Raw genomic sequence first — 24,675 nt, forward strand, 5'->3', positions numbered from 1 at the left:
TAATGTTTAGGTTTGCCGTGTTCAGATCCAATCAAATTTACCAAACTACTTGTTATCACATGTAGTGAGGCTGTGCCAAATTTATACCTGAATTCTTCTTCTAGCTGCAAGCGATTGTCACCTATGGGATTATAACACAAAGGATCTATCCAATAAAGTCAAAAAAGTTCTCCCACCCACCTTTGTTGATTTGACTGTTTTTTAATAGTATCTCATGGCTGTAAAGATCCTCTCCTTTTACTCAGCAATCCTAATCCTGCTGTCCTAAAAACACAATTATCATTTCTATAATTTCCTGTAATGCTAGTTCTTTTTCTTAAATTCTTCCTTCCATCCTTCCCCACCCTGGTTTCTTTATCAGTGTTTGTACTCTTTGCTTTCCCATTGTCCTTGCTTACCCCAAAGAACTGCAAACCAAATATTTGGATTCGGTACAACCCTTGAGATCTTCCTGCCAAGTGGAGAATGTTGCATTTTCAGTTCATTTTCATCCATTGTCTTTGATGAGTTACTTACTTTCACAATTGTTTTGGACAAATCCATGTGAAATGGATTCATTGAATCAATCAATTAATTCAATTAGCCTGAATTGTCAAAATGAACGTTACAAATGCAAAAACCTCAAAGTGACCTAGGAACAGACTTGTAATGTTGTCTGGGTTCCCAGCTCCCTGGATGCCTTGTATTTGTCTTACTGATATTCACTGTTCATTGCTCCATATGTTAACAAACTCATCGCATTGCCCATAGAAATGTAGTCGTGTTTGTAGCTTTTGTTATTTAGGTATATTGTACATGCTGTTTAGAAGTTATCTCCTTTGATGTGATTGTTTCTTTGCCACCATATTTATTCTGTAACAAAACTGAGTGGCATCCTGTATTGTTTTTTTCAGCCGGTAATATTAAAATAGAGACTCAGAGTGATGAAGAGAATGGGCGTGCCTGTGAAATGAATGGGGAAGAATGTGCGGAGGATTTACGAATGCTTGATACCTCGGGAGAGAAAATGAATGGCTCACACAATGGCCCAGGCAGCAAGGCTATGTCAGGAGTTGGAGGCATTCGACTTCCTAACGGAAAGCTAAAATGTGATATCTGTGGGATAATTTGCATCGGTCCCAATGTGCTCATGGTTCACAAACGAAGCCACACTGGTAAGGCCTGCCATAGTTTTTCCTTTAGTTGACAAGAACTGGCCGCATATTAGGAACTAAGACTTATTTTCTGTATCATGCACATGTTCCCTCTTGTAAGGTAACACAGCATCGGTGGGCATTTGGAACTCGGTTATTTTGTTACACCATTTTGGACAGCACAGGAATTGAGACTTCTTCTTGATGGAAGTCCATCTATTGGGCTAGAAATTGTGCAGTTTGTTTGGTTTAAAGCTACATGAAAAATTCATATTTAAAAAAAAGTAAAGAAGTCTTGTTTAATTTCTAAGAAATTTCTAAGAACTGCTGAAGAAAAAACAATTTGTGGCTAACTCTGAAATTGACCCAGTTCTAATGTTTCCAGCAATGCAACAAAGCTCATTATGGATCAGTGATTATGAAAGTGATTGGCAAAATAAATGTTAAGGGAACTGTACTGGCAGTCTTAGTAAAAAAGGGGTTAATTTTATGTCAAATGTTTCATGAAGTAAAAACAAGTATTGTCCCTGGTCAAATCTGGACTAAAGGGTTTCCACTGGGACACTAAAAGAGATATGTAAAGATGTTGTGCTCCATAGGGATGGCTTTTCATTATACAGTGCTGTGAATCTTCTTGCCTCAATTTTCTAATTCTAAATAGTCTCAAAGAGTGCAAAAAATGAAGAGGCTGAAACAAATGAAGAAGTAAAGACCAGGGTGAGTCTCATCTTACCTGATATAAGCTGTCTAAAAATTAGGCTTCCAATCTATAACCCTAAGGTCATCCATAGTCAAAGGAGAAGAACTGAACTGTACTGTTGTGCTACACATGTTACTTTGAAAATAAATAAATAACGTATTTGGCATCTTTGCATGAATATTCGAATGAGAGGGAGTTTTAAAATATTTTTAAGGTAAGAACGACCTGTCCGATGGTTAGATTCCACTGAAATAGTTGTGCTAGTGAACACATAGATACTTTCTTCTTCTGCATGCCCCGAATCACGCTTAAACGATTTCCCCAGAATTACTAAGGAGTGAGATTAGCAAAGTGTTTTCAGAGTTAAGGGAGTTCAGTTAACGGAGAGGATCCATGAAAAGACCCAGAGTGTCGTCCATCCCCCCCAGTGCTAACGTCTGTCATTGTAACTGTGGCTGTTCAAGCTCTGGAAGGGCGTGATCTGTTCGTGTAACGTGGGTTAGCCACGTTCAGAAGCCGTGCTGGTGATAGTTAGCAGTGCTGTTCCATTGCCTACTTTCAAGTACTCTTCAATACAATATGATAAATCCCTCTGTCAGAGAAGAACAGATAATTATCTTTATTGGAAAAGCCACAGCTAGTTCTTGGAGGAGAGGCTGCAGCCTACTTCCTAGACATAATAAAGTCCTTGTTGGTCGATTGTTTTCTTTTTTTTTTTTTTTAATTGAATATTAATGTGGTCCTTTAAAAGTTGATAAAATGTATATGGAAAATGACTTGGACATGAGGCCTTTGAAACAGATCCATGGGCTTGAAGAGGATGCTGTAGTAGTTGAAATAAAATGTTGCAACTTAAAATTCATTTAGAGGTAGAGGTCTTTGTGCTTGTTTAAGGAGGCTGCTGTTTTATTCAAAGTGTGCTGTTGCTGCTTCGGAGGAGCTGTTTCGGGTCCCTGGGGGTCAGAGGCGGTGTTTGCACCAGGGCTGGGTGGCCTGTGTGGGGACACACCTGATTTTAGGGAGGCGGCGGGCAGAGCTGCCTTAGTTTCTAGCGCACGGGTTGGTACCCGGCAGGCTGAGTCTCTGGAGGAGGAGCCGGGCTGCCTGCTCCCTGTGGCAGCGTCCCCGGGGGCTGCCTGCTCCCTGTGGCAGCGTCCCCGGGGGCTGCCTGCTCCCTGTGGCAGCGTCCCCGGGGGCTGCCTGCTCCCTGTGGCAGCGTCCCCGGGGGCTGCCTCACTGGCTCCCCTGGCACAGACCTCCAGCTGCCCAAACTCCCTGCCTGGCAGAGGGGCTCCTGTGCCTGCCAAGGGTGCTCGGGGCCCTACCGTGCAAGGGCTCTGACTCCGAGACTTCTCTGCCCTTTGCAGAGCCCTCCCCTTGAGAACGGGACCCTCTTTTTAATCGGGGAATGTCGTTAAAACCTACAGTGGAAGCACCCCACGAGCTGCACTTCACTCAGCAGGACCCCCTTCTTTTACGCTTAATAAAACTAAGGGGTGTGCAGTTGCACCCCTGAGTCCTCCCACGGAAAGAAAGCCTTTGCTTTCCCTCCCGCCTCGCCCTCAGCTCCTCTCCTGAGCAGCTCTTCGGGGGAGCTCAGGCAGTTTTTCGGGGGGTGGCAAGGGAGTGGAGACTCGGACCTGATAGTTTAAATTAAAGGGACGTCATGGGGAAACAGTAGTGACTGCTTTTCCTTTCAGCTGTGCTGTGAAAATTAAAGTAGAAATGGGATATACTATTACAGACATTTAACTGACTACGCTGAAGCCCATTTCAATACATGCCCGGTGAAGGAATAAGACTCGCAAATGAATTACTTTGCTGCTAATTCATGTAAAACCTGCATATGCAGTGAGGTTTCCTTAAATAAATATTTGATGAGTGAACAAAACTCTAGCACACTAAAGTGCCAAAATAAAATGACTGCCCGACCTGATAAAAGGCATAATTACTTTTAATGAATACACCTGCCAAGTGCAGATATGCAGAGCAGCACCTGATATTTCTGCCCCCTCCTGTCTGCAAGCAGCTGTACAGCACTGACTGCTTCCTAGTGTCTTACCTGTTGCTCCTGTCTGCGGAGCGAATCCCACTCGCAGACGCCCGACTCTCCTCACTTTCCTCCCCCGAGGCTTTCAGTACGTTGATTTTCTCCAGCTTGCTGCTGTCTTGCTTGGTGTTTAGGAAAAAGGAGATCTAGAATGGAGAGAGAAACCCCCTCCTGCTCCCCGGTGCTGAGACCTCCGGGTATAGATTCAGGGTTCGCTTGCTCAGTGTGCACATATGTGTGTGCACGTGTGCATATGTATATACGTGCATATGTGTGTGTGCATAGGTATATATATTCCCTCCTTATATGTACACTCCTTTAACTTAAGGCACCAGTTAGTTCTCTTATGTCCTGTTAGTTGGGTCTGAATGTCTCAAATTTATTTAGAGAACTAATATCCATTGAAGAACGAGCATTTTAAAAAAAAAGAGAGAGAAGAAAGAGAGCTATGCACGTCTCTGAGTATTAGGTGATTTTGCCATTATATTGTTTAAGAAATGAGAAAGATTTCAATTAAGATGATAAATATTCTTCACTGAATAAGTAGTCCAGGGCCCATGCTCCCACCAAGGCTTGCAAATCACTGCAACGCTGGTTGATTCAATTCAGGGCCCCATTGCAGTTTTTGCTCCTGGGCCCATATTCGTCCATAGCTACACACTGTGTGGTGAAATTCGCCCAGGATAGACATGTGCTGTTCAGAACTGGAGAGAAAATAACACACAAAGCTGACTGTTTAAACAAAGGACGCATTATGTATTTTTTTCTTTCTGTCCTGTCCCTTCCCCATTTTTGGGGGATAGTGTCACACCCAGTAACCTTCCATTAGCGATTGTCCCATCCTAGCAGGGCCGGGAGCTTTTCTGGGCTCACAAGGCAGGCGTTCCCCAACCTGGTAGTTGCAGCAAGGACGACCAAGGACCGGCCAAGCTACACGTAGTTTCAGGGTCTTTTGGTGGTGGTGTCGTTTCCCTTGTACAGCAATGTGAGTGCAGGTTCCCTTACCTTTGATGCCACTATAAGTTTTGCAGAAATATTTGGTATGCAGCAGTCTCGTTTGAAATGCTCCATCTGTCTGTCTTCTCCACCTAGTGCAAGATTTCACCCTGTAATTGTAAGAACTGTAGGCTGGAGATACATTTCATTCTTACTTTGCTTTACATTTCATTCCTGGAGTACTTTTACAATCCTCGTTTTCTCCTCTTACGCTCCTCTGAGTAAAAATAACAGAAACGAAAAAAAAAAAAAAAAGAAAAAAAAAGCTGTGTAGTAAGAATTAACCATTTCTTCTGAATTTGTGTCCCCCATGACAAACTGACTTCTTCATTACTGTTTCAGTCCATTTCTGAAAAATACCTTCCACGCTGAGTAACTGCCCCAAAGATTAAGAGGTAAAGCAGACAGACTCTTACCCGTTTTCTTTTTCCCCTAACAACTATTGTGCATGGCTTATGAAGTACATTGCAAAATCCTGTAAGGCTAATGCTGGCATTTTTGTGGGCCACCCCAGTTAAACCAGTTGTGGATATAGTTTAGATGAATACAGTTACCTGATGGACAAAGAAAGTGAGCTCATTTGGCTTGACAGGGGCTATGCTGACCTGCTTGAAGCCGTTTGACCAATGGAAATATCTTGCCATAAAGTAGATTCATTTTACCGTTTGCTGAATGCTAAACCTGCCAGCCCTGATGGTAGATTTTGCAGATTTTTGGGTCGGGACTGTGCTGCTGTCTAATTGATTTTCAGCTGTTCTGCTGCATTACCCAAAAGTCAAAAATTATCACGCTGCACATACATGCGCACATATGGACATACAAGTTGGTCCTAGATGTGCAAAATAATACATGATGGTTAAGTAAGAGCGAAGAAAGAAATTGTTTCACTTGTATTTATTTTTTTTATATTTTAACTTCAGCACTGACATTTTAAATTCAGTATTATTGTTATATAAAGAAAATCAAAACTAAGAACAGGTCATCTCTGGGCTGTTTCTATAATTGTTGATGCATTATAATTACTATAGCAGGTTACATTTATGCCTAAGAGAAACAGAATTCAGCAAATGAGTTTCAAAGGCTGGTTTGACTTAGTTGAGGGCTACAGAGAAATGGGCATGCAGGAGTGGTTCCTGTTGATGGAGTGCTCTCATGTATAAATTTTCCTTTACTCCTATCTGGTACAACTGGAAACATATTTTATTTCCCACTGACTTAAGAAAAGGCTTCATCTATCTTAAATTTTAAAAAGGTAGCTAAGCATATTGATTTTAAACAGCACTAAAAAGCAAACAACAGCCATATTAATTTTTGCAAAGGCTAGTTGATTCGCTTCCTTGATAACAGGCACCAGTTTAGACAAATCAGTGCTGTGTCTCTTCAAGTTTTATCCTGTGTCCTTCCAAAAGGTAGACCAGCAGAGCCCATTTGTGCAGCTCCTCTGTTCGTACCTTACCGCGAGAAGGGTTGGGACTTTGGCATGGAAGTACAGGGCTTCCTTTGCACTGTCTTAACTTATGTGATTTTAGTCTCTCTCTTTCTCTCTCTTTCTCTGTCTCTTTCCTGATTTGGCTGCTTAGGGACAGACAGGTAATGGAGAAGAAATTGAAAGGGAAAATACAGGGAAAATGTAAATGAAAAGAAGTTATTATAACTGTTATAATGAAGTGCCTTTCATTTAAATATAAGAATGTAACGCTGAAATGAACTTGTGATCCTGAAATGCATTTTTAATGAGTTTCCTTTTTATTTTGCTGCTTCAGTGGCATATTTTAAAGACCCTTTGAAAAAAGCCACATTAAAAACCCCACCAAATGCCACAACATGCAAAATTGGATATTGGTTTATTCCAAAACTGCTGATCAGGAAGAGTGGCTCTTCAACACAAAATGTTGCAGTCACTTTATTTAAATGAGTTTGAATTTGCATTGTGATGTGCCATTCTGATTTAGAAAAAAAAAATTAGATTTTCAGATCAAATTGACCCAGCCAGTGAAGCATTAAGAAACTGGCAGGTTTAGTCTGAAAGCTTCATGTTATTTCAAACCTGCAGCCGGTGGAAGTCACAGAGCAGCAGTGAGAAAACAACTTTCTCACTGAAATCTTTCTCTTGTTACCACGTAAGATTTTTTTGTTCTCACATATTTTCTCCTTCTCCTCATAGGAGAACGCCCTTTCCAGTGCAATCAGTGCGGAGCCTCCTTCACACAGAAGGGCAACCTTCTGCGCCACATAAAGTTGCACTCGGGTGAAAAGCCCTTCAAGTGTCACCTGTGTAACTATGCCTGCCGTCGCAGGGATGCCCTCACGGGACACCTGAGGACTCACTCGGGTAAGTGAGGGTGTGGGACCGTCCAGGGGCACTCGTCCCTGCACCCATTGAGGAGACGGGGGCGTTCGTGGCCACCAAGCCTGAGAGGTCTTCTCACCCTGGGGAGGCGAGTAGCCCCGTGTTGGGGTTAACCAAGCGGTGAGCTGGCTGCAGTGTTTCAGCAGCAAAGAAATGACTAAACTCATCTCACGCTCATGATCCTTCACCAGAAGAACTGTTTTTTTCCCCATACTTCTTGGCTGATTAAAAGTTTCTGTATTAGGGTTTCATCTTACAAGCCTCATGTCAGTAATCCATTTCATGGAACTATGAACATGAATTAAAGCTGATGAATGTTTTAGAGTTTGGATGGCATTTATCCGCATATAGAGATAATATAAGGTGTAAACACAGTAGGTTTTAAGTCACAAAGTCTCAAAAACCTCCAGTCTGGTAGTCACTCTCAACCTAAGGAGTGAGTACCACCTACAGCATTTAGCAGCAGTTATTTGTTGCACCTTGTTATTACAAGTACTTTGAAAGAGAAAGGGTGGGGAGGAGGGAGAGGGTGGGAGAGAGAAAGATAACAATCTTCCAAAAAAGAGGACCCTGCTAGAATTTTTCAGTGTTTTGCCTCAACAGTAATATGGAGATCTGAATAAGTATTTGTGAATATCTGTGCTTTTCCATTACCACGAACCTCTCACAGTTTGATAGAAGCCATAGTCACATACCTTCTGTGGAGCAAAACCAATTTAGCACCTTGAAGTGCCTTTAGAAGTAGAGTGTTGTCTCATCTAGTTTCCCAAGCTAAGCTGGAAATGCAAATTGTTGTTTGGATAGGAGACCTCCAAAACACATCGCTGGAACTGACACTGGTAACTTTACTTGAAAGTTGGCTTTGGGACCAAGTTCTGGGTAGCAGAAGGGGAGCTCTCAAAGTGACATTTTTGTGTGGCACAAAACTAAGGAAAATCTTCTCTAGCACACACATTAAATAATAAGATCCCTAGTGTTGGTCCCAGATGTCCAAAATAATTTCCAGTTCTCCTGTTCAGTCCTGGCCCGATTCAGGAAAGCACATCTTTAAAATACTATTTTGCTTCCCTCTCCCTTACTGTTACTGATTTTCATGGCTGCACAATTTTAAACATAATTTTTCATATACACATGAAATTACACCTAGACACTTTTGGCAAACTCTGAGGATTCCATAGCTCAAGAGACAATGCATAAACGGTAGATTTTGATTAGTTCCTGCAATTGGCAAATTGACATCAATATATTACAAAACAAGTTGGATGTCTAAGTCTGATTTTCACCTGAGAATTTGTAAATAAAATTCAAAAGTTAAGCTGTGTAACCATCTAAAATTGTGAAATGACATATAAGGTGACAGTCTTGTCATGCTAGGACAGAAAATTCAGGTCAAGAAGTCCATGAAACCGTATTGTTACTGCGAAATGCCTGGAACTGCCTACATCTGGATTGGTGTAATACAGAAAAAATTTTGTCATGCCATTTCTCTTGAATTTCCAGAAGCAGAGGGCAAGAAAACATGTGAAATCTAATGTTGTCCTAAAAGGGTTGAACTGGTTCTGGTTACATCAGAACTGACATCCAGCCGTGGGCAGGTGTCTCTACCTACACCATCAGTTCCCCTGTTGGCAGTCTCTGTAGGAGCTAGGCACTGAAGCAACTATGCTCAGACCTTTGAAGGTGTCTCAGTTTCTAATTTGTGTAGATGCCGTTTTTGAAGATTTAATGTTGCAGTCCTTATCTGATGTGAATCATCTGAAATCAGCTTGCAGCACCCACAGAATTGGCCTGTTGATGTAAAGATATACAACTAGTTTTCCATTAGTGTTTTTTTTTTTTTTAATTGACAAAAATCTTTCTTCAGTTCACCGCAGCATGGGTTTATTTTTGGGGTGGGCTTTTTCCTGTTGCTCTTACCATTATTAATATGCTGTTGAATACCTCATCTGAATCTCTCAATTAATTATGTTTTCTCCAGTTGGCAAACCCCATAAGTGTGGATACTGTGGTCGCAGCTATAAGCAGCGCAGCTCTTTGGAAGAACATAAAGAACGCTGTCATAACTACCTGCAAACCATGAATATCTCAAGCAGCCTTTATTCAGGTAATAAACATGTCCGTTTGGGGATTAACGCTGTCCTGTCACATACGCAGAAAAAGGAGTGCAAAAGGAACAGTAGTACCATTTGTGGCATCTTTTGCATTGAGGAGGCACACGCACCCCCCATATGTATGATATCACATCTGGATTTATTCTATATTTGATAATTATTCGGCTGTTGTCTCGTTTTGCTTAGCTCAAACAAAAAGCCAAAGTAAAACTCAGGCACATAGCAAAACACTTGCAAGACCTGGAAAATTTCAGTTCACCATCTCAAGACAGGATTGGCTACATCATCTCACCACCTTTCTCTTTTGCTTGGAGTCCTATATCACAGTGCTCTTGCGGATGTATTCTTAATAAAGACTTAGTGTCAGCGTTCCAGGTAGGGCTGCAGAATCTTCTGCATTGCACATCTCCTGCCCTTCCCAGGCACAGCTTAAGGGGGTGGGACCAACACATCTAACAAGGATGAGCCATCTGTCTTTGATCTCACTCTTCCAAGCAAGAGGACATGAAACCAGAGGGATTTAATTCAGCCAGTTCAACTGAGACAGTCCAGAAAAGCTAATAATTTGTTGACAGCCTTCTTCCCAACCTCCCTTTTAAAAGAAAACTGGGGGGAGGTGAGGAGCTGTTGTGCTTCTCTGAGAGACCGGTCTTATGATGAAGGTAAAGTCCATTTCTTGGAGAATATAACATCTAAAACTCTGCCCAGAAATAGAGCAAGTAGATATTGGGGTTTGGATTTTTTTTTAACAAAGATCCTACAGATCCATGTGGGATTGATCGCAGTAAATAACCATACAAAATCCCGTTGCATGTGCAGTTTTACATAGAGAATATAAGATCCAGCTTCTGTGGTGGAATTTAAGCCCATCCAGTAAGTTACATTTCTTGCATACCTTTTTGATCCTGTCAGTATATGTTACTTGGTTTGTCAAATGACAAAAATGGAAGGTTCTCTCTGACCTATTTGCAGTGACGCCTCATTTAATATTTTATATCTGGACAGAACCTGAATATGTTTTTACATGGTATCAAATAATGTAAAGTATATGCACATAATGATAGCAGTGAATACAGCTGAGATGCTCCTGGCAGACAGCAAGCATGTTAGAGCAGCGCCTCTTCTAATTTTATTGGGGGGCTGGAGAATGTATAAATAGAAAATCTCAATGTAATATACAGTAGGCAGCAATACTTATTCCTCAAAGAGGTTATAGGATTTAGAAGCAAATATTCTGTCTTGGGATTTGAATTTTCAGCTTCTGGCACACGGATTTGAATGCCTGCACGCAGAACATGAAAATCTGCGTGAATGAGTAGCTGAACTACTACTAAAGTCTTAGTAAGCAAAAATGTCCAGATGAAACTGGTGTCAGGAACCATAAACTTTAATAAGAAATAATGCAATTTTAGAGATGGACCTTTGTTTATAGCAAATCATGACAGGAGAGTTTACGCTAGCTTAGGACTGAATATCTAATATCTCAGTGGGATGAAAACTTGGGGAATTCATGAATGCTTTGGAAGAATTACTTCTTCCTTGCATATACTGAAAGTATCATACAAATCCATATTTGATATAATAGGAGTGCTTTTGCAAATTAGGAAAAAAAAAAAAAGAGGATTAACTTCGGGGTTTTAGACCTTGTATCCAGCCAAAGACTTCACTCTTAAAAAAATTTAGTACTCAGTTAATAAATCAATTATTTACGTCTCTAAAAAATGAAACTTTCCTGCATTTTTCCTAGCATTTTGCATTCTAATCTATTCTATTTCACTGCAAAAATACCATTTTGCCATGTTTACATTATTTCCCTTATAAACTCAAAGATGAAAATGTACAATGAAACAGTTGAGAATGAGTGGGTGTCCTGGGATTTTTAGTGCATTCTACATTATATCTAGAAAAGCAAGTAGCCATACTACCACTGTTCTTACAGTATTTCAGGGTGTAATATGGAGCTATTAGAGCGAAAATTCAGGCCCTCCTTTTTTTTCCCCCAGACTCAAAGTTTGTACAAAAATCTGCTAGGGCACCGGATCTGACATTCTGCTACAGCACAATTGCTTTTTACAGCATTTTTAAAATACTTTGTGCAGTATACATAGAAAAAATGTCAGTTGAAAGGACATAAACTGGTAAAAGCTTTCCATCAGCTTGTAAATCTAACAAATATAATTGAGAAAATACTTAAATAAGGGAAAGAGGAATAAGGAGGGGAACAAGAGATTGTATATATATTTTAACTTTTGTTTGTTTTCTTTAAGAGAAGGAGATTCAGCATGAAATTAGGAACCTGCTTAATTTCATGGCAAAATTCTTATTTTAGAGACCTAGAATGTCACTGTCTATGGGAAGTTCTTCTCTTAGACATATTTGGAGTTTTGCATTTGAGTTGAGTGGAAGTGTGCTGAAGTCTTATAAGGCCTATATAACATAACAGAAGAAATAGTTTATGAAGTTTAAAAAGGGTCAGTTACAATTCTTCAGTCACTTGTGGATTTTCATTTGGAAAGATACAATGATTTATTTTTCAGTTCACAGACACCAAATTACAGAAAAATAGTTATCAGGTTGGTAGCAAATTTCAGAGGGTTTCAGTTGCAAAGCCTGGAAATTAGTACATAATTCAATTTGCCCTGTTTTTTTTTAATAGCAGTTTTAAAAGTTTGAAAGTTTAAAAGTTGAATACATAACTTACCTTCTTTTGAACTGATTAGAAATGGAATGTTATTATAGCTTGATCATTTCAACTTTTAACTAAAAATCCCATCTTGTTTCCCTGTTGAATGGGCTGCTTTAAAACATTCTCCGTAAGTCTCTTCCTGAAGTGGTATCTGGAAGCCTCAGCCAGCGCAAGATGCTGGCGTGTGCTCGTTCATTGATGACTAGGTAGCATCAACGCCCTTTACTCTTCTGCATCTTCATGACATATCTTGCATTGGTCACAATTTTTAGCATCTTATGGGGCTGGGGCATAATTCCACGAGACTCCTGGTCACTGTCACTGTCACCGTCACTGTCACTGCAGTACGTACTGCTGCAGCAGGGACTCAAGAATCAGTTGTGTACTCTTCAGTTTGGTATTGTGGATGTTGTTGTCTAGGACACTTCACCTGCTCCTTCCAGTTATCCATCAGACCCCGATTTCACATCTTTCAGGAACAATGAAACTTTCACAATCATCCTTTTATGGCAGTGGTATATTGCCAAAATAACATTGCATGGGAACGGCGTGTTCTCAACTGTTGAGAAACACCCAGATACCAGAGTAATGGGTTCTGTGAACCAGTAAATCTAGTGATAAAACGAATTCTCAGCAGGCACAGAAGGCAAAATGTAGCGGAGTGGTGCACCTAATTGAAATAGCTTGCAGAATCAAAGTCTAAAAATCACCTTTTGCTTCTCACTTTAATAGCAACTCACAAGTTCAGGAAAAATATCCATATCCTAGTAGCAGGTAAAAGTAAAATTAACCCCTTTCTCTCCTGTCTTTGACCTCCCTTGCGAAATAAAAAAAAAAAAGGAAAAAACAAAAACCGGTTGTGCTGTGATCTCGCTGCGTATCACCTTTCCTTTAGATGTTGGAAGTCAGAAATACCTTTACATACATTTTTCATAGTCATTGTTTTGACGGTCCATTTTCATACATCCCTTCTGTTTCTGCAGGAAAGTACTGAAGTAAAATGTAGTGACAGTGAAATAGTCTCCCTTTCCTAGAGCCTCACAGCTAAGCTCCTTTCTAATTCTACAGTGTCTCAGCAGCAGCGGGAGGTTGGGAAACAGGTTTGAGTATTGGAAATCAGTGCTCCACCATAGATGTGACTTTAGCAACTTAAATTGTCATTTAAAGTCTAAAATTGCATCAAAGAAGGATAGAAGTATTTACTAGGGAAAAAAAGGGGGTGGGGAGAAGGGTTGGTGTCGCTTGCAAGAACACCTTCCACTGCTGGAATTGAGAAGTTTGTCCAGTTTTCCTGCTAAAGAAGCAATGATCATACAGCTGGTTCCACGCGGAGAGGTGCAGAGGGACAGTGGGGGGTGGCAGCGGGAGGGTGAAAAGATGAACTGCTTCGTGTCCAGTATAACGTTAGGACCTCATTTATTCACAGAAATGCAGAGTGGCTGTAGAACAAGGGTGGAGTGACTACATTACATATAGGCAGACACCTTGCACTTGCAATCTCATTTTTGTATCCTAAACGAGGGAAACATGATCATGGGCATAGATTAATCAGCGTGAGGGACTTTGTTACCAAGAGTCAGAATCGTCCTGTGTCTGCAGTGGTGAGCTCCTCCTTCCAGCTGGTTGGGAGCTAAAAGACGTTAGCTGAGAAACAATAACCTGAAGACAATAGTTCCATTAAAATGGAACAAGCGTGCCTAACCCTTCTGATGTCATTTGATTTCAGTCATAAAAGACGAAACTAACCAGAGTGAAATGGCTGAAGACCTGTGCAAGATAGGGTCAGAAAGATCCCTCGTGCTGGATAGACTAGCAAGTAACGTCGCCAAACGTAAGAGCTCTATGCCTCAGAAATTTGTTGGTAAGAGTTAAACGTTTGCTGTCTCCTAAAAAATAAAACAAAACCAAACCCAAAAAACATCTCACAGGATTTTTACTTTTGCTTTATGATTTCACTTGTTTTACTAAATTAGCAATATCTATCTCTACAGAAGCAGATACAGCGATGTGTTGGGGGAAAAAAACAAACAAACTTCTCCAGCATACATTTCTGCATGTTTCATTTTGCACAGCTGGAGATCAATTTTGAGTCTTTTTCCTGTCTTTTTCTAATGTTATGAACCAGATCATTACAAGATCTGGACAGGCTTTTGAAGTTGCCTTAAGAATCTGCAGATAGGAATAGAAGTTTCCTATTGGGAAAGCATTTGACCACGCTTTCAGGGTTATTTTATTAACTTCCTGGATGACATCTAGATCTGGGCATGTTGGTGTTTGTGAAAGCATTTGTGGATAGTTGAGCATAGGCTGGATAATATTCTTCACCCCTTCATACTGTATACTTTTACAGCCCAAAATGATCATGGAAATAAATAAACCTAGGTCTGAGAATAATATCTAAATGAAAAGATCTTTGGGTACATTCTATAAATGATGCAAAAACTTCATGCCCATTTGCACCTAGTAGTTTTTGTCTTACCAATTAAAAAATGGAGGCTACACCTATACCTAAGTCTGTACCACGTAGTGGGTATACCAGTTTTGTAATAGTGAGACCCACAGACAATATTTTGTCAGCTGTGTAGAGTTAGTCTTAAATGAATAAAAACGTGGGAGATAGAGGACAGCATATACTCATATCTAGTTAGATTCTTTTGTAATTCTCTGCACATTCATTTATAATATTATTCTATAGGAGACAATCAGAGAAAACTGAAGTCTTTGAAACAAAACACACATTAAGAAGGTCTTCAGTCAGAAGTCAAGGCAAAAAAAGACCAGTTTATGGGACAAAATTCCAAATATACCTTCTTCAATGAGGACAGAAGGGTGAAAGGAAAATTAATATTTCTGAGACAAGGAAACGGGAATCTCAGCTACGTCAGGAGGTGCAACAAAATGTTTGAAATGAAAGTCCAAGATTGTTTTCAAGTCCAAAGGCAACAATTCCAGGAGGTAGTCAAGAATAAGAAATGCTTATGCTTATAAAAGGACAAGAGTTGTAGTAGAGGTAGTTACCAAAAATATATCAACTATGTGAGGCGAACTTGATTCATTTAGACACTCTAGTAACTGATTGCATTAGGCAAAATACTAATTCTATGAAAGCTCCAGGAAGACCTGAAGCGTTAAAATTTAAAAGGTACTAGCAAGTATCCTATATGCGATGTATCCGTGGGTGTGGACTAGCTTTTTCGTTCTCCTTTTCTCTCTTCACCCTGAGAAACAGTAAAGACAGCCAGTTTAACTGCAAGTCTTAGGAGGGCAGAGTTTCCTGTCAGTTAGTTATTCAGGGTGCGGTGTAGGAAGACAACCTACTGACAGCAGATATTTATGGAAATTTGCTAACCTTCAAAAGGACGAACTTTTCTGACAAGAAAATGCCCCCAAATCTTTTCCTTTCCATTCCTCACCTGCTGCTTCATGTAATAGGTACATTCCTGATTAACACAAGGTTGGGCTGGCTGGTCAGGAGAGCTTTTGGGTAATAAAGCATGTTTATTGCTCCTGTAGATTACCGTGTCATCCCAATCCCCGTGCTGAATTCCAGGGAGAAGGAGCAAATGGCATCCTTCGCATAAGGGAAAGGCTGTCTGCTGCTTCACTTGTTTTTCTCAAGGCTAAATTCATTACCTTTCAAAAGTGAGATTGTTCACCAAATTAAGCCAGTTATCTGTAAAATTCTCCGTGTATTCCAAACTGGAATAGCTCCCAGACCCGAAAGCAGAACTGGGCCATCCAAACTAGAGAGTGAGAACTACAGGCGAGGTTGACACGTTTATCACGTTAAAACGATAGGCAGCAAAGAAAAGAGAGGGTTTAAAAACAAAAAAATAAATCAAAAAAAAAAAGAAAAGAAAAGAGTGCCCACATGCACTGAGTGCATTTTTACCATTTAGGTACCTGCTGCAGAAGCCGGAGCTTGAGGTGCATCAAACCATTAGCAGTTTAATTTACTTATGCTCTAATAACCACAGAAATGAGCTATTATTTTTAATGAGTGCAAGTATTACCTGCATTGCCCAGATACAGAAATGATACCTGTCTACCTCAAGCTTGTGTCTGTTTCAGACACTCTGCTTGGAAACAAATTCTTCTTATGAGCACTTGGTCCTCTCAGTCCAACTACCAACTAGTTATGCTACATAAAGCAAGTACTACCCAAGAAACAGCTATTAAAATCATGCCTTCTGGATGCCCAAAATTCGGTGTATAATGAAGACCAGTCCCACTTTTCCATGGTATACAGTGCCCACGGAATATAAACGATTTTGACCTCATTTTTTCCTCCTTGAGTCAAGGGTATACATTCATATTAGGAGAGTTTTTCTATATTTAATTCAAGAATCTTTCACAATGCCTATTTTGAATCTTAAGCCTCAAACTCTGCCTGAAAACTATAGCATTAGAAAGGGTAAATCTGGAAGAAGAAAGAATGCACCCCAGTAGAGGAGTGCTGAAATGGGCAGAACAATAGAGAAAGGAAACAAGAGGAAGTAGAAGCTTGTGCAGCGCAGCTAGAAGGTGTCTGTACCCTACGTCCCTTATAGGAACTTACGCAATGCTCAGAGTGTTTCTTTCTCTGCTTGCAGAGCGTGGACAAACTAGTATGAAACCATATCTTGTGGGAAATGTAGACAGCAGGACTTCCTACACTTTAGCCCCATCATTGCAATAGTGTCATGCTAAAAAGTTTTCTGGGCTCTTCACTGACTTTGAATAGTCAATTTGAATAGAAACTAGGTGGGAAATTGTTGATAAATTAATTTGCAGATCTTCTGGTAAATTTTCCATGGTCCTATTAGCATTTCTTTTAGACAAGTTAGGACTTTCCAAGGCCTACCAGCAAATGTCATGTTGATTAGGAAATGGTGACAGCACCTCATAGAGATGTTTGTGGCTTTCAATGAATTTCCCAAGATCTGCAGAGCTAGAAAATCCATCCAGACTGTAAACAATGTGTTATAGGTAGTCCCTAGGAACCTGTGGGAATTTTTTACCCCTTTGCATTTGCACAAGTTTATTAGGGGCCTGGTAAGAACATTGATGAGTTACACTCTTTGAGAAGACTGTTCAGGTTCATAAAATCAGCATCTGTGCATTTAAATAGTTTCTCCCACTCCTAACTTTTACCTTCTATGTTTTGCTTAGTCCTATCTGTCCAGGAATTTTGAGACATTGTAGTGAAAATCAGCGTTCAATAATAGGATATCCAGCTAGAAATACATTAGTGCAGTCTGATTTAAAAAAATTAAGAGTCCCCCCTTACTTTTGGTATCTCAAATCAGAGTCGAAGTTAACAAGTAACAAGTAATCTTGCTCTATATAGGGCTTTTTACCTCGTAGGAAAAATATATTCCAACTACAAATGCACTTAAATTTTTTCCATGGTTCTTGGCTGATCCTGTAGATGATAACTTTTTGACACAAAATTTCTAGGAACATGAGTAGCTTCTGGTGATGTGTCTAACATGGCTTATTTAAAACACAAGGTGTGGGGGGGTAATATGAAAAGTTTTTGTTGATTTTTCTCCAAAATTACATGTGACCACATTGCCAATGTGGGTTATGTGTAAGAAACTGAAGGTCTAAAACTAAAACATACAGTTTCCTGTCCAAAATTGTAATATTTTAGGGAAAAATATTGATAATGTGCTTCATGCTCTGAAGCATGAGGGCCAGGCTTACTGTAACTGTGCTGGTACACTGTCTTCACTAACCACAAAGGCATGCCTCAGCTCACCGTAGGAGGCAGATGAGGGAGTCCAGATAGAAGGCAGAAAGAGAGGATGAAGCACTCGATCTGTAGCTCCCATGAGTCCCTATATAATTATTTCCAGAATCTGTTTCCATCCATTTGCTTTTCCAAAGACCTCAAATTATTTTGCAGGTTGAAAAAAAAAACACCAACCAACCATTTTTCTGACCAGCTATATTAGAGAACTATGAATACCTCAGGTGAATTTCAGAGGTGGATTTGATCAACTCTTTTCTTCCATGTTGCTGCTTTATTAATCCGTGATGTTCGGTTCCTTAATTATGTAGAAATCAACCCTCTAACTCCTGACTGTTTTTCACTGCAGGTGAGAAATGTCTGCCCGATCTTCCATATGATGCCACCACCAACTATGAGAAGGAGAACGAGATAATGCAGACGCACGTTATAGACCAGGCCATTAATAATGCCATCAGTTACCTGGGGGCAGAGTCCTTGCGTCCCCTTGTCCAAACACCACCAGGTGGTTCTGAGGTGGTGCCCGTCATCAGCCCCATGTATCAGCTCCACAAACCTCTCGGGGACAATCAGGCTCGCTCCAACCATACAGCTCAGGACAGCGCAGTGGAAAACTTGTTGCTGCTTTCCAAAGCCAAATCTGTCTCCTCTGAACGAGATGCCTCTCCCAGCAACAGCTGCCAAGACTCAACAGATACAGAGAGCAATAATGAGGAACGCAGTGGTTTAATTTACCTGACAAACCACATAGGTCCCCATGCAAGAAATGGCATCTCTATAAAAGAAGAAAACAGGCAATATGATGTCTTGAGGGCAGGTACTGACAGTTCCCAGGATGCTTTCAAAGTGATCAGCAGCAATGGGGAGCAAGTGAAAGTTTACAAGTGCGAACACTGTCGAGTCCTTTTCTTGGATCACGTGATGTATACGATCCATATGGGCTGCCACGGGTTCCGCGATCCTTTTGAATGCAACATGTGTGGCTACCATAGCCAGGACAGGTACGAATTCTCTTCCCACATAACTCGAGGGGAGCACCGTTTCCACATGAGTTAAAACTCCTCCAGCACAGATCTAGCCTCACCAGCTGCGTTACTGGAGCTGCACGAGCCACGACAGCAACAAAGCACAAGTCAGCTGGACAGTAAAAGTAACAAGAGAATCAAAAGTTCAGCTATCTTCTCCCACAAGAAAAGATTTTTCCTTTTGGTAGCATGCATTGCAACTCAGTTTTCTAAAATGAGTACTAGAGTTTTTACTGAAAATGTTTGATCACCAGAAACCTTTAGTAATGTAAGTAGGAGCTTTTGTAGTCACATAGCTGAAAGTCCTTCCCTTAACTGATGCTTCTTGCAATCCTCCCTTGCCAAAACTGTTAACCATGCGCAGGATGCACCATGTGGACGAGGACGCAACAGGCAGGACTGGCCAAGCTTTCTCTCTTAACACCCTGAGCGTAGGGCTCTTACACCAGATGTATGTTTTTTGACTTCCTGCTATTATTTGACTCTTTTCGGAAGATTAAACTCAACTAAAGATGGAGGGGCCCATCTCAGATGACTTCACAGACAGCTGGGGTGGGATGGGACCCCCCAGCCACAGGGTTCTGAGTTGCTTTGGCGGTAAAAAGTAGAATGTTTCCACCTGCAAGGGTGCTGCTGGTATTGACATCACGGCATGCCTTGTTTCTGTCACTAGGCAGGTGAGCAGGTATGTGAAAGATAGAAGAAACACCCTTGTAATATACTCTGTGAAGTATGAATTGCATTTAATGTATACAAAAAGGGTATTGTTGGCTCTTCTTTGAATAAATGTTTTCTCTCCCCATCCAATAAAACCCCAATTTTCATTTAGCAACCCCTCTTCTCTCTGCATAAACAAGTTACAATGTATTTAATTTTTCTTTCTTTCTTTTTTAAGTTTTAGTTATTTAGGAAAGTATGATGTACAGTTGAGAAAAGCACTAGCTAGAAATACGTGTGGGGAAAGTCTCATGCACATTTTTCATCTTTTTAAACTGCCTGGAAAATATCCAAATGTCCCTCTCTCACATGTGAAAAAAAAAAAAATCCCATTTTGCTTGCACAGAAGATGTCCTCTTGTAGATTTTGTGGCTCTACTCGTAAGCGTTGCACTTAATTAAAGCACTGAGCTGAATTAAACCAGCCAGTCGAAATTTGTAGCCTTCTCCTTTTTTCCTGGCACTTGCTGTTTAATGAGGGACCAAGCCCTGCAAAGGTGCTGAGAACCCTGGCTTCCTATTCAACAAATCATTTCACATGTGCTTTAAGTTACTTTTACTTCAGTGGAACTAATCCTAAGGTGAAAAAAAAAGGTGTTTTGCTGAATGGAGACCAGAGACTGCAGCACTTTGCAGAGTGCAGTAAAGTCCACCAAGAGCTTTCTCCAAGGCGGGTTCTGCTGCAGATACTGTAACTTCAGTTAGAATAAAAACTTCTATGATTAATAGATTTTAAGCCCAAACACAGCTGATATTAAAAAATACTTTTTTTAAAGTTTCTACTTAACTTCCTCTTCCAAATAATTTATTCCTCTCCCTGAACACCCTCGTACTTTAGGACTGGGCAAAGAAGAAACTTTTGCAGCTGCATAATAATCTGTCATCAGTGCTGCAATACTTCCTGGGCACAATTCGTAAAAATAACCCATCTTATTAACTTAATGTATAAATACTTCCACTCTGCATAATAAATGGATATTCTGCAATAGCCATAATCATATAACCAACAAGACTAGCAGTCTTGTCATATAGTTACACGTTCTCCATTCACAAGTGCATGCAAGCACATATATTTATTATAAATATGCTTATAAATTTATTATAAATATGCTTATAAATTATAAATATTTATTATAAATTTATGCTTGTATCAGGAATAGCGTGGCCAGCAGGACTAGGGAAGTGATAGTCCCCCTGTACTCAGCACTGGTGAGGCCGCACCTTGAATACTGTGTTCAGTTTTGGGCCCCTCACTACAAGAAAGACACTGACATGTGCTGGAGCGTGTCCAAAGAAGAGCAAGGAAGCTGGTGAAGGGTCTAGAGCAGAAGTCTTATGAGGAGCGGCTGAGGGAGCTGGGGTTGTTTAGCCTGGAGAAAAGGAGGCTGAGGGAGACCTTATCGCTCTCTACAACTACCTGAAAGGAGGTTGTAGAGAGGTGGGGGTCAGTCTCTTCTCCCAGGTAACAAGTGATAGGACAAGAGGAAATGGCCTCCAGTTGCGCCAGGGGAGGTTCAATTTGGATTTTAGGAAAAATTTTTTCACTGAAAGTGTTGTCAAGCATTGGAACAGGCTGCCCAGGGAAGTGGTGGAGTCACCATCCCTGGAGGTATTTAAAGGACGTTTGGATGAGGTGCTTAGGGACATGGTGTAGTGGTGGACTTGGTAGTCTTAGGTCTACGGTTGGACTCGATGAACTTAAAGGTCTTTTCCAACCTATATGATTCTATGAAAAGAAATTCGATGGAACCATGAACGCTTATACCTAGGCCAGCTTGGCCTGATATGTGTAGCTATATTTGATACACATTTCCTATATATACATACTATTACAGGCACGCAGAGTTCCTTCTTCTGCTTTCACTTTTGCAGGTGTAAGTCAGGAGCAACAATACTGAGGTTAGAGGAAAGATACTGATGAAATAATGAATTAAAAATATATGCTTTTACAATCTCATGTCTTAGCTTGTCATGCCAACTGTAGACACTTACTTCATCTGACACGTGGGCACAGAGGTGTTTTTACATTGAAAGTGCATGCATGCATGCCTATTTAGTAGCTTTGTCACCAGATGTGAATGCTGTGTATGAACGTCCATAGAGCGATGCATATACCCACAACAGTGAAAACAAATTACTAGTACATGTTAGGTAGGCTAGTACATACAGGATGGGCAATAACCCCCAGAAAAAGGAGTAGTGTAAACTACAGGCCCAAAGGTGATCCCCTCCACTCCTGCATTATAACTCAGTTGCCTTAAGAGACATTATTGCTTGTTACCTTCCAGCCCAAGACACTGTGCAGGGGGTGGGCACAAGGAATTGTCGGCCACTTTCATGCCCCAGCTACGATTTTGTCATCAGTGCCAGCTACACATGCAGCTTCAAGACAGACTGTACCTGACAACGAGGTATTACCAAATATTTTGTATAGGAATGACCTGAAGAGGACCTTCAAGGGAGGAGCTTCCAGTGATGAGTTTCCTTTATTATTGTTTTTTTTAAATAAAGTTGAAATGGGTTCATTTTTTCATAGCTGGTAGGGCTACATTCAGCTGTTCCTACCCCTCTCCATTTTCGATTGATACCAACCAAGAAGGGACAAAGTAATTTCCCAGCCCTGCTGCAATGCCCTGTGTGAAGTCAGATGTTGGCTCTACAGAAACATTCTGCTTTTATTGCTCTTACGCCTCTTTCCTACTGTTCTTAGATTTAGGTCACTCTATACCCCATGCCATCATTTTTTTTAACCCTTCATTTTAAGACACCCCAAGCTATAAAGGGGAGGGGGACAGTAGCTTACTCAGTTGGTTTTGTTTCTTTGCTTTTACTAAAATCCAACACAAATAAAGCCACGTTCATTAACCGTGTAAACAAGCATAGCTCCAGTGGAGTTTAAGACTGCCCTGACCTTAGCTTTTAAATGTGGTTTCTGATTACTGCGGAGGTTCACTGCCTTTGCAACACCTCTGCACTCACATGCACATGTATGAGTTTCTGTGTCGCTTTTCTTGTCAACATGCATATGCCCTATCTGTGGTTTTGTGTATCATTAATATTTTATATACATATGTATGTGTGTATATATATATCTAAAATGGTTCATATGACATGATGATGCACTGTCAATCACAGTGGGTTTGTTTCCTGGGTCTGTAGTTTTCTTATTTATACTAGAACAGAATATGTTGATGTTGTATATGAAACAGTACAGTAGTATAAGTATATTAAGACACAGTGTATCAGAGGGCATAGTCTAAAGGCAGGAGCAAACAGCACTCTGTTCACGAAGGGGCTTTTTTAGGTTTGCTTTTTTCGGTGTTTTTTTCTTTTTTGCACAAAATCATCTTCAATTTGTTTAGAAACAAGTGTTTCAATAATTTTATTTATGAACATATGCAAGGATGGCATGAAAATAGGATGTTGTGTGTGTGTACATCGAAACAAACTGTGCCCTCAGAAAACTAGTTTAGTGTAATCTCCCTTTTTCTCTTTTTTTGCTATGGTGCAATATCCTGATATGGTTTAGCTGAACCCTAAAACGAGTAAATATGGTGAATGGCTTTAAGTTTATATCTGTTTTAAAAAAGTAAAACATAACGGCTTCCCATCCCTTCCCCAGACACTGCCTTTTCTAATAGGAAAGTTGTAGTTACATACTTTTTTTTGCTGTGATTTTATATTTTAACTTCATTTTTCTTTGAGAACATTGTATTTAAAAAAAACCAGCAAATTTCATTAAAATTGGAAATGTTCTTGAATTATGTCTGCAAAGTGAAATGTATCTTTTAAGACAGGAGAACAGGGTAAAAAACCCAAACCCCAGAACGTTTCTGTCACTCTCCTAGTGGGTGAAGAAGCCGTTCGGTACAGCTGGAGGCCCTGTGTGTGCGGAGCGGTGACTGTGTGTGCGTGTGGGCAACGTACGGCGAGATGCAGGTAGACAGCTCTGCGGGCAGCGAGGCAGCGCTGAGCATCGTGCGTGGCCTCAGCCTGTGCTGCCGCACCTACAGCCCGCATCACGGTGAGTTCATCCTTGCTGTCCTCACAACCCATCTTCCGTGGCCAAAAAAAGCCACGCTGTGTCAGTCACCCCGCACTCACCAGCTACATGACGCAGTCTTGCTAAGCCAGCTCCAGCTGAAGATCAAGTCCTAAATTGGCTACCTCCTATCCAGAGTGTCCCTGGCCACAAAACTCACACGGCTCCTGTGAGCAGCTGACTTCTTTGAGAAGGTTGCTTCCTTTCCAGCCCTCTCCTCTTACCCTTACCTCCCACCAGCCAGCCAAAGTCATTACAGAACACAATTACTTCTGCATGTAGAGTCATGGTAATTCAAAATAAAACACTGAGAAATTATTTCTACTATTTGCCACAACAAAGGTGACTTCTCTGCGGGTGTCCCCGTTTCCTTCAGATTCCAGCACAGTAAATTTCACATCACATATTTAATGCAAACAACAATCAGTGTTTTGCTTAGAAAAAGCACCATTTATAAAGTTTTATAAATATTTTCATTTGTAAAACTGTATTACTACGAACAAAATGAGATTAAAAAAAAAAAAAAACCTCTAATGGTATTGCAATCAATTCTTTTACAGGTTCCCAAAATCTAAATTTTCCCTAAGTTACTGTGATATGGTTTCATCATAAACTATGACTACTTTTCTATAACAAGGAACCTTTTAACATCCTAATTCTCTTGTTCACCATCATAGCTAGTTCTCAGTAGATGAACTGAACTACAAATTTCTGTTTCAGTGGGTGACTCTTCTGCAAAGTAAATATGGTCTGTTAAATAATAATAATAATCATCACAAAAATAGGAAAAGCTGAAAATGTTGCAACTGGAAAACCAAAATGTTTGATCTCTGAAAAAACTGTTCCTGCCTGTCTTGTGGGTCAGAGCTCCAGAGCATCCTTCCTGGCTATGGGCCAGCCAGGTTGTGCCCACCATCATGAAACACAGTCACCTTCTTGTCTGGAAGGAAAACAGGGCATGAGAACAAATTCTGGTCTGAATGCATCATGAAAGACAAAAATCCCTCAGACCTGGCCTGTGGAAAGCAACAGAAGTCTTAATCTTTGCAGGAGGTCCATTATCCCAGTTTCTCAATTTTAATTTTTGATGCATCTTTTTTTTTTTTGCTACACAGACTTTGAGTTTTCAGGG

The 24,675-nt window shown here is 40.5% G+C and overlaps 1 protein-coding gene across 17 annotated transcripts in view; it reads left to right on the forward strand.

Annotated features, from left to right (window-relative positions):
• The window catches only part of IKZF1 (IKAROS family zinc finger 1), a 68,268-nt gene extending 48,671 nt beyond the window's left edge, over positions 1-19,597 (forward strand). For 10 of the 17 annotated variants that reach the window (XM_075494081.1, XM_075494079.1, XM_075494089.1 and 7 more), the window contains 5 exons: positions 894-1,154; positions 7,044-7,211; positions 9,208-9,333; positions 13,753-13,887; positions 18,110-19,597. In XM_075494081.1, coding sequence (XP_075350196.1) covers positions 894-1,154; positions 7,044-7,211; positions 9,208-9,333; positions 13,753-13,887; positions 18,110-18,816 — 1,397 coding nt within the window. In that variant the 3' untranslated portion in view covers positions 18,817-19,597. The remainder of the gene's footprint in view (positions 1-893; positions 1,155-7,043; positions 7,212-9,207; positions 9,334-13,752; positions 13,888-18,109) is intronic. The other 7 variants (XM_075494083.1, XM_075494086.1, XM_075494088.1 and 4 more) reach the window with 5 other exon arrangements.
• The last annotated feature ends 5,078 nt before the right edge of the window (positions 19,598-24,675 follow it).

Source organism: Mycteria americana, chromosome 2, assembly GCF_035582795.1.
Source record: "Mycteria americana isolate JAX WOST 10 ecotype Jacksonville Zoo and Gardens chromosome 2, USCA_MyAme_1.0, whole genome shotgun sequence".
In the NCBI taxonomy this organism is placed as follows: domain Eukaryota; kingdom Metazoa; phylum Chordata; class Aves; order Ciconiiformes; family Ciconiidae; genus Mycteria; species Mycteria americana.